We start from the raw sequence: 10,776 nt of genomic DNA, 5'->3' as shown, positions 1-10,776 counted from the left end.
TAATCAGCTGTACCTCAACAGCTTCAGAGAACTCAGTAACAAATAAACAGATTAAACAGATAAAATTAAAATCGGGTGAGGCATTTAGGATATATAGAGAGGTTCCCAGATCACCAAAACGACCCTTTCTCTGGAGCTGATTTCAACGTCAAAAACGCTCATAAGTTAATTAATTTCCTATCGGCTTTGAAGTAAGGTTTGCAAAGAACAAAGTTCTTGGAGAGATACTCTGTTTTTACTATGGACTTCACCTAGACTGGTTTGAGTCTGTAGAGAGTAGATGAAACTTGTGGGGGGGGGATTAATTGTTGATCTGCGATGAATTTGAGGGCATTGTCACTACCTTTTTGCAATCTGAGTGGGGCGTTCGAACAACTGATTGATGAGGATGATAGCGTTTAGTTGCAGTTGACGACGTAGGGATATAGTTAATTTTGTGGGATATAGTTTAAAATTTAATGTAATTTTTCACGCTGTAGTTTATTTTATTTGCACATTCAAATCAAGAATTTTAAAGCTTATTGTAACGGCTACATTCCTATCAATGACAAGGAAAGTTTCATAACGCCCAGTTCGTTATTAGCGGTTTACGAGCTGTCCGGATACCTAGTTGTGCAGTTCGCTTTTGTAACTTTATATCCGCTATTCTGTAAATTACCGTTGCATTAAACGTTGCTTCATTAGTCCAAATAACTAATCGTTCAGCTTTGCTGAATAATAAATTCAATTGCTGGAACTACTGTAAGTTTTGTTTAAATAATCAAATAATTTTTCTGAGTTCTGGTTAATAACTCAATAATTCAAGTTGGTGCTATTGAAACCAAAATTTGTGTCACTATAGGTTGCTCACTGATTATGTTTATAAAGGAATCTAAGAGGGTACATTCGGTTTCAGAATAGAACACAATTTACAGAGGAGAACCCGTCTTTTGCCGCGAGCGGACTTAAATTGTTGGTCAAAACAGAGGCCCTTCGTTAGTCACTGGGGCCGAAGCCATAGAGACGACGTAGCATCTAGGTTTTTGGTTTGGAAAACTCAAGTCTGAACTGAAAATCTATCTTTCACCGCCTATTACTTTCAACGAACTGATTACAAGTCGCGCGTCTGGTCAAAGAAGAGGAATTTTGTCACCCTAATGTTCAGCTATCAAAGGTTCTTTAATTTCCTCTTTCTCAGGTTACTCAAACTTTCAAGACCAAATCGATGTTAAGATAAATTTCAAGTTTCACGTTAGCAATACACAGTAATTTACTGCTCAAGTGAGGTTGAGTGGCTACGCAGACTTGGTTTTGTTATGCAAATAGTTTTCCTAGTTGTTCTTTCAAAGCCAACCTGATTTTAACTAAAATCTCTGGTGTTCTGCTAAGCTAGAGCTCCCGTTTTTCCACAAAAACTGAACCCGGTTTCTATGATTACAACAAAGCTCAGGCATAATTATATGATTATTCGTAGCAATCTGCGACACAAACACGCATACTTTTGTTATGCTTTGAAGTGTGTGAAATCAGACCTATGCGGAATTTCACGAGACTTAGTTCCTTCACTTCACTTCTGTATGAGTGGCAGCAGCTGTGGGTTGTTACCAGGTGTAAACCGCATTTTTGGTTTAAAGCAGTTATAGTGACCTTGTTTTGTAAAGACTTTAACATGGTTAGCCAGTTCGCACGTTTGGGGGCTCTTTCTACCCGTTTACAAATGCATTAAATTAAGAAACAAAATATGTCGACACAAAATTGTTTTATTGAAATTAATGGTCGGCCTTCACACCGCCGGCCCTGTTTCCCATCACGAAAACATCTTTTGGTAACACAAGAGCGAGTTTCACCACTGGTCTCTTGTAAACACCGTCGTTCGTTCGAACTTTCGCTGATCGAATCACTCTGTCGGACCCTTCGATGGTCTCCGTGACTCGACCCAGATTATAATATCCCCGCTTGTCACGGTCTTGGATCAACCAAACGAGATCGCTTTCTGTAAGGGGTTCGTCTGCTGTAGATCGGCACTTTTGCCGGTTGTTCAATGCTGGCAGATACTCTTTTCGAAATCTGTCCCAAAAGAGATTTGCAAATGCTTGAGTTTGTCAAAGGAGCTTTCGATGATCGACAAATTCTTCTGCGCATGATAGGTATGGTCAGCAGATATATGTGTTGCCAAGCAGGAAGTGATTGCGGGTCAGTGCTCCTAAGTCATTGACATCATAACTTACTGGAGTCAACGGTCTAGCATTCAATCTTTGCTCCACAATACACATCGTAGTTGAAAGAAAGTCCTCTGTGACTGATCTGTTCCTCAAGACTACATACAGTGCTTTCTTGCAACTTCTGACCAACCGTTCCCATACCCCTCCAAATTGGGGTGCTGCGGGTGGGTTGAATTTCCATCTGATGCCTTGCTGAATTAGACGTTCCTCGATCCCTTCTTTGTTCCATGCAGCAACGTACTCTGCAAACTCTCGTTCAGCTCCAACAAAATTTGTCTCGTTGTAGCTGATGATTGTACTGGGTTTGCCTCTTCGTGCAATAAATCGCATGATTGCATTGATACAGCTATCCGTGTCTAATTTGGGTACCACTTCTAAGTGCACATCTCTCACAGTTAGACATGTGAACAGAAAACACCATCGATTTTCGTTTCTTCGCCCAATCTTCACAGTGAAAGGGCCAAAGTAGTCAACTCCAACATCTGTACAGGCGGTTGAAGCATCTAAACGCTCTTCGGATAGATCGGCCATTACTGGTGCTATCGTTTGTGCTCTACCTTTTCTGCAGGTAACACACTTGTTCTTGATTGATCGTGAGGCGTTTCGTATGCCTAGGATCCATATCTTCTGCCGAACAATGATCCTGACATGCTCAATGCCTTCGTTATGGTTGTTCTTGTGCTCGTTTTGCAAGATCTTTCCAAGGAAGCAATATTGGATGTTTTGCGTTGAATTCCAAATGACTTTTCACCTATTCTGCCATTAACCCGAACAGATTTTCCTCATCCAGGAAAAGTAAGAACTGTAGAATTTTGCCGCTTTTTGGGATTTCCTTCTCAACTTTGAGAGATTTCATCTCTTCACCAAACTCGCTGTAGTAACCTGAAGATGATTGCTTTTGCTTTTTCTTTTTCTTCAACACTGACTAAAAGTGTTGCTGGTTTGTATGTGCTGAATGACCGCCGTACATATGCCATTGTATTTACTAGTCTGTTAAAATCAATTGTTCTCACTGAATAACCGCTTTTTTCATCAGCCTGTGTCGTGAAGACTGATGAGGGTATGTTCTCTTCATCTGCGGCAAAGACAAGGTTGACTTGCTCTGGCCATTCACTCTGTGGTCGTTTTAACCACGCCGGCCAATGAGCCACTCACTCCTCCTGAGTTCTTCAATCTTGATCGCTCTCGTGTCAATGTCCGCTGGGTTGTTGATACCGCTCACATGTCTCCACTGTGAAACATTAGTTGTATCCAATATCTCAGCTACTCGATTGGCCACAAACACTCTTGTTGTTTACGATGGCAGCTGTGTATCCACTGCAGTAGGGTTGTTGAGTCCGACCAAAAACTGCAACATTATCTTCATTTCGGTTCCTTGACAATCTGCTCCTTCAACCGTACTGCCATGTCTGCTGCTTGTAATTCCAGTCGTGGTATTAAAAGATGCCTCATCGGTGCTACTCTGCATTTTCCAATAACAAATGCTAAGTCGGAGGAGTAGTCCTCTGTTTGGTATCGTAGATAGGCCACCGCACACATCGTGTCTTAAGATGCGTCAGCAAACACATGAAAAATGGTTTTATCCCTCTCTCTGTTGAGGTATCTTCTATCGATGACTGTTTCAGCTACAATTGGCAGTTGTTCCCTCAACCTCAAGAACTCTACTTCCCCACCAGGCTTCACTTGGTGGTCCCAATATTGACCCTTTTCAGTCCAGATGCCTTTAAGAAGTCGTCTCATGGTGACGCTGAACGGAACAAACAGTCCGATTGGGTCAATTACAGAAGATACCAGTGACAGAATCTTTCTCTGGGTTATAGGGGCTTCAACTTCCTTGTTCATACCTCGGCACACTTGAAGTAACAGTCCATCACTAACAGTCCATTGTAACCCAAGCACTGAAGATCCCTCTGTATTGGGTTCCACTTCGACTTGCTTCGTAATGCTGATTGATTTCAAGCCGACTGGGATTGCTTTGCAAACGTCATCACTGTTGATTATCCAATTGGTAAGTTGAAATCCATGCTGCGAAAGGAGATGTCGCAACTGGCTGAAGAGTTCGCTTGCCTCTTCAGGGGTTTCGACTGATTTGGTGAAACCGTCCATGTAAAAATTACTTTGTTTTGCTTTTGATGCAATTAGATACACTTCTTCGTTATCGAGTCCCACTCGTTTGAGAGCATAGTTTGCGCAAGTAGGAGATCTCTTAGCTCCAAACACGTGACGCTGATATTCGTATATTTGAACAGGTTCATTAATTCTTGGGCGCCACAGAAACCTCAAGCAACTTCTATCCTGCTCGGGAACTTGCACTTGCAGAAACATCGATTCCATATCTGCTGTTAGGGCTACTGGTCCTTCAAGAAATCTGAAAATCGTTCCAATCAGACCATGCAGTAGATCAGGCCCTGCTAGTAGCTTGTCGTTAAGGCATAACCCTTTGTACTTCGAAGCAGCATTGCAAACACGTCTCATTTTGCCAGGCTTGTTCGGGTTTAGCACGGGATGGTGTGGCAAATACTATTTTTTCCCGAAGGTGCCATTCACTTCGGTTTCGTCCAATATCTTTACGAATCCCTTCTGTACGTCTGTATCTATCGACTGTTGATACAAACTTTTAAGGTTTGGGTCCCTTTGGAATCTTCGCTCCAGTGAGTGATGCTGAGCCAAGGTTGAGCTGTAGTCGTTCGGCAGGTTGGGCTCTGGTTCACTCCAAAGCATTCCCACTTCGTACCGCTCGCCTGTAAACTTTGTCGTACACTAGCATCTTTTGTGCCTGCAGCTCCTTCTTTGACTGACTGACAACAATAATTTTAGAAGCATAGGTTTCTATGTCCCACCATTTTTGGATATTCTCAGTCAGTTTCACATCATCTATGAAGGCGAAATGACAAATACTTTGTCTTCTCTTGCCCGTCATGGGCCCACTGACTGCCCATCCTAACTCTGCTAGAACGGCGAAAGGTTCACTTCCTGTTCCTGCCCTGTAGTCCAAGGAGCTCTGTAGCTCGTAAGCATCTTGACCGAGAATGATGCCGACGTCCATTAAGTTAAACGTTTTGTTTGGGAGATCGGTCAAGTGGTTGAAGATTTGCTTCAGCTTGTTGTACTCGTAGTTTGTGGTTTCCAATGAAATTGACGGGTGTACAAGCGCTTCCATCAAGTGTACTTTTGAATGCGGTCCCTTTATTTTTATGGACACCACTTCTGTTTTCAAATCTTTCGTTTCGTGTATACCGGCTACGTTAAGCGTAACATCGGTACCTTTGGCTCGCAACTTCTCGCTAACGCTTTGATCAATGAATCATGCCGTTGATCCCCTATCGAGGAAAGTATATGTGTTTAACCTGTAGCTGTCACTCTGAATTGAGACTGGAACTATCTGAAGAAAGCTCGTAACTTCGTTACTTTGATTGATTGTTGCTGCGCTTACGTTGACTGCGTGATTGCCTTCGTCTATTTGATTTTCTGATTGTAGCAATCGCTTGTGCTTCTTGGTATATCCATTTATACCACAAGCGTTGACTTTACAATCTTTGATTGCATGTCCTATTCCCAGACATCCCTAACATAAGCGTTGCTTCCTTACAGATGCATAACGATCACTCACGTTCATGTTCTTGAAAAAAGGACAGTTCCAAATTTTGTGCGTTTCATCGGCTAAGGGGCAGTGATCGCTATTCGTTGCCTGCGTTCCTTTACGTTTAAACTCGCACTAAAATTCGAAGATTTAGAGAACTGCTTGGTTTTGTTCGCATTTCGTCGATGATCCTCCTGGGGGCCGTGAGATGCCTTCGTAAACAAATGACATTCTAGATAACCAGTTCTCTAGGAGATCTGGTCGGTCTTCATTGGTTTTATCTACATAGAACCACCATTTCTCCTTCAGATTAGGTGGCAACTTTTCAATCGCGATTTGCAGTGTTGCACTAGATCGCAAGTCGCCTTCATATTTGTAGTGCTTCGGAACACTGACTATGTTACTGATGGTTGTTGAATAAATGACTAAAACTTTTGAATCATGCATTCGGATTGCCTGGTGAACTCGCAAAGTATTGAGTTGAGCCTCAACAATTAGGTAAGGTCGGCCAAACCTCCGTTCCAACAAGGCCCAAGCTTCACCATATAGATCTCCGGAGTAGCCCATACTTATTATAGCCCCTCTTGCTTTGCCAGTTAGCAATGTTTTCAAGTAGCTCATTTTCTCTGAGGTATGGCACGGTTATGAATGGTTGCTACAAACATGTTCAACCATTCCAGCCACTCGAGTGGATTTCCGTCAAAAGAATTTAACTTCCACTTTGGCAGCTGACTACTACTGCTCGGTACATCGCGCTCAAACCTGTCCGGTAAAATATTGAGTTTGGAAACCTCGCCGCTAGGAGATCTGGATTTAAGTAAGCTTTCTCGATCGAAACTGACTCGATAGTTGTCGTGCCCGCTCTTTGTATGATCAAAACTTTTAAGTGTGCAAACTTATCTGATTGGTTGAGCCAGCTGAGGACGTCCTAGCTCCTTGGACTTTTTCAATTGAAAGGCGATCAGCTTCTTATACTCGGCGGAGCACCGTCATCAGAACCAGAATCTCTGGCATCAAGTGCTTCCTTTTCGAATTGCAGTTTGAGCTCACCTTCTTCTTCCCAGCGGTACAGGTCCACCTCAAGCTCCTTTTGCTTCATTTCATATTCAATTTTTCTGAGACGCATTTTTGTGTTAAATTCTTTGTCTAGAGCTGCAAGCTTCTCTGCTTCTTTGCCCTTTTATCTGAAGATGCTTTGGACTCGTTGTCCTGGTTTTCTTTTTGCTGATTCTTAACATAGCCTTGGGCAGTTTCTCCCACATATCTTGGAGCTTTCTCATTTGGCACTGCAGCCCTGTTTTGGAGAGGGGTCTGATTCTGCTGATCCACCATGCTTGTCTGGCCGTGGATTTATGGCAACCAATCGGCTTCTAAGTTGATGAAAAATTCGCGTTGTCGGATTTTGCGTCGTCGGTAGAATTCCAAATTTTTAAAAATATCACGCCTCTCGTCAAGTAGCTTCTCTAGGCTAATATCGAATTGAAAAATTTGGTTATATACTGATTTAGCTTTTCTAGGTCGATCCTTATTTTCGATCAGTTCACAGCCTTCTTTCTCCTTCAGCTCAATCTGCTTTATGCAGTGTTTGATTTGTCTCTCGAGGTTGCTGTGACTACGTGACCGAGTCACAATTTGTTTACTTTGACGCCGCAGTTTGACGCTTTTCTGTCGCGTGGTTTTCTTTTGGGCAAAGTTGTCACCTCAACGTCTTTTGACTGTGCAACTCGAATTTCCTCGTTGGCCTTTTTGTTTTGTTCGAGATTAGACAGCGGTTTGTATCCCACTGTCCGGGTCGGCGGACCAAATGTAACTCCTGCTTTCCTATCAATGACAAGGAATGTTTCATACCGCCCAGTTCGTCATTGGCGTTTTACAAGCTGTCGGGACACCAAGTTGTGCAGTTCGCTTTTGTAACTTTATATCCGCTATTCAGTAAATTACCGTTCCATTAAACGGTGCTTCATTGGTCCAAATAACTAATCGTTCAGCTTTGCTGAATAATAAATTCAATTGCTGGAACTACTCAGAAAGTTTCAATTAAATAATCAAATAATTTTTCTGAGTTCTGGTTAATAACTCAATAATTCAAGTTGGTGCTATTAAAACCAAAATTTGTGTCCCTATAGGTTGCTCACTGATTATATTTATAAACGAATCGAAGAGGGTACATTCGGTTTCAGAATAGAACATAATTCACAGAGTAGAACCCGTCTTTTGCCGCAAGCGGACTTGAATTGTTGGTCAAAACAGTGGTCCTTCGTTAGTCACCGGGGCCGAAGCCATAGAGACGACATAGAACCTAGGTTTTTGGTTTGGAAAACTCAAGTCTGTGAACTGAAAACCTATCTTTAACCCAGTCAGCCTGTTCGCACGTTTGGGGGCTCTTTCTACCCGTTTACAAATGTAATAAGTTTAGAAACAAAATATGTCGACATAGATTTTTTTTAATGAAATGAATGTTAGAGGAAATTATTAATGCTCGACCTACACAATTATGCTGTCTTCTTTCCACTGATATTATATTCAGCCTTAACAAGATCACATAAAATTTATTCGTGTATCACCTCTTAGCAAGTTTTAAAAAGTAGCCTGCCTTATTAAGGTCTCAAATTACAATGACGAGCCAAATAGAAATTTTTACGCGAGATATCACATTTTTCCTAAAAAAGGGAATTTTTCTTCCTAACAACAAAATTTTACATTTATTGGTTTTTTTCAGAGTTCCAAGTTAAACGATGATCACGTCAATAACCGCGACAATATCTGCCTCAATTTCAACAATTTTTGCGCTGTGTGATTGAAGTTTTGGCGGCCTTCACTTTGACGTTAACGTCGCCAATTTGACGTTTGTTCTCTCGTTATTTATTTCTAAGCATTCAGTCTGCCAAAGTATCTTTAATCTTCCACCCAAATAATGCCATGTCTATTTGCTAATCATTTCAATTCTGTACGGTCAAAAAATTTGTTATCAAGCAAAAGTTGTGTATTGCTTTTGAAAACTTTAGTCACTAGCTTCCTCTATATTTACTTCTGAGTTATTGAAATTAGGCCTCGTCTACTCAATTCAACACAGTGCAACTACTCTTAATACCTTTAGCGATAGGCGTTAGGAAATCCGCGGTTGCATTGATAGCTCTACAAACTGTTGGTGGCTCGTCGTGATTTTCTCCGCCACAAAGACGTACGGTCCGAGAAAAAGAAATAATCAAAACCCTCACTTTACGATCTTTCATCACAAGAGTTTTGCGCTAACTGACATTTTTTCACAAAATTAATCTTTGAAACAATAATGAGAAGGCACAACAAAAATCAAGAAAAAGCGAATGTCTACAAAGGCTCTAAAAAATAGAACATGTGAAGTGGACTTTGACAAAACCTTACTCTTTTTCTTAGTCTTTGGCCCCTCCAAGATATAGTGTTAAAGTGAAGGGTATACAGACTGATTTTACAGTGGTCCTTTCTCTTGAAAAAGTTGGATGGATATGACAGAGTAGTCTCCCAGCAAACCGGCATACGAAAACTACGCTAATAAGATCCCCAAAATCGCAACAAGGAGGCTAGGTAATGTGCGTTCGAACATAAAGTTCCGACCCAGCTCATCCAAATTTTTGGCATAAATGTCTACCAAATGAACAACCGATAGTATTTCAGTTTTTTTTTTCAAGTAATTTTCAAAAACAATGTCCGAACAAAAGGAAAGCAAACAACTCAGTGGAGTAAAAAAGGTTGCATTAGATTGATGAGATCAGCCATTATTAGGAATGCAAGTCAAGACGAACAACAAAATCAAACAAAACCAACAAACATTAATTACATCCAACATTTATGTCGGTTTTTTTAAAAAAAATTAATTAACAATGTCAAAATAGCGCCAGATAAAACAGAAAATAAACAAATTAACCTGTACTTCACTAGAAAGATATGGGACCACTCCATAACAAGGCTTGGTAACAATTAGACAAAAACGAACAAAAAAAGAAAAAGTAAAAAAAAATTGGTTTAAATTTAAAAAGAAAAATAATTTCAGAGTAATGAAAACCATTAGATAGCAATTAAAAACATCCACTATCTTTATGATTACATACTTTTGTAGGAGGGCACTAGGACTTGTAGTTATTCATTTTTTATTAGGTTACAAAAACAACAAATCGAGACAAACAAAAATTCAATTAAAACTTGCGAGAAAACGCTTCGAAAACAATTATCACAAAGTCATGAAAGCCATTAGATCGCAATTGAAAAGATCCAACATGTTTATGATTACACACAAATATATAGGAGGGCATTTAGACTGGCATTATTCAGTTTTGTATGCGGTTACAAAAAGAACAACAAATAGAGACTACAAAATTTCAAAAAAAAAAATGCGAGAAAACGCTTCCAAAGCTGTAGACCTATATTTTGCCCCTCAAAATATGTTCAATTGAGCCTTTCTTGACTTCCAATAATGCAGTTTATAATAGGTAACCATTAGACAAAAACAGAATAAAGGGGCAAAAATAAATTAAAATTTTGTACTTTTCGAAAAGAATTATTTTCATGAAAGCCAGTAGCTTTCATGAAAGCCAGTAGCTAAAAATTGAATTGATTAAATAGGTTCGTTTATTCGCCCAGAAGAAGAGTTTGGGATCTGTAATTAATGCAAATTTGTCTTAGCTCTTCAAAAAGAACATCAAATATAGACAAAATAAAAAAGTACTTAAATCTTTTTTGCGAAGAACCCGTGTTGTAGCCCGCAAATGCATTAGGAATTCTTTCAAAAAATAAGATATTGTACACTTGCAACTTCAGCTGAAAACACTAATGTCACATGGAACCTGTAATCAAGGAGACTAGGTAGCATAAACAAAAAAAAACTTTGAAATGCGAAGTTAAAAAGTTTTCTTATTTTTGGAAACAATTGTTTTCTGAGACATGAAGCCATCAGCTATCTATTCAAATCAGAATATTGGCTCATTTTCCTTTCAAAAAAAGCCAATGAAACCTGTAATTATC

General features: G+C 40.1%; 1 protein-coding gene across 1 annotated transcript in view; it reads right to left on the bottom strand.

The window, feature by feature from the left end:
- Nucleotides 1–1,748: 1,748 nt before the first annotated feature.
- LOC142338058 (uncharacterized) overlaps nucleotides 1,749–10,776 on the bottom strand; it is a 30,909-nt gene continuing 21,881 nt past the window's right edge. Inside the window, exons 11-14 of the mRNA XM_075387690.1 lie at nucleotides 5,042–5,491; nucleotides 4,046–4,479; nucleotides 2,969–3,083; nucleotides 1,749–2,046 (exon numbers count right to left, since the gene is read on the bottom strand). Of these exons, the coding sequence (XP_075243805.1) occupies nucleotides 1,749–2,046; nucleotides 2,969–3,083; nucleotides 4,046–4,479; nucleotides 5,042–5,491 (1,297 nt within the window). The remainder of the gene's footprint in view (nucleotides 2,047–2,968; nucleotides 3,084–4,045; nucleotides 4,480–5,041; nucleotides 5,492–10,776) is intronic.

Source organism: Convolutriloba macropyga, chromosome 4, assembly GCF_964194025.1.
Source record: "Convolutriloba macropyga chromosome 4, txConMacr16.3, whole genome shotgun sequence".
Lineage (NCBI taxonomy): Eukaryota > Metazoa > Xenacoelomorpha > Acoela > Convolutidae > Convolutriloba > Convolutriloba macropyga.
The sequence above is the reverse complement of the archived record's forward strand: the minus strand, read 5'-3'. Positions and strand labels throughout refer to the sequence as shown.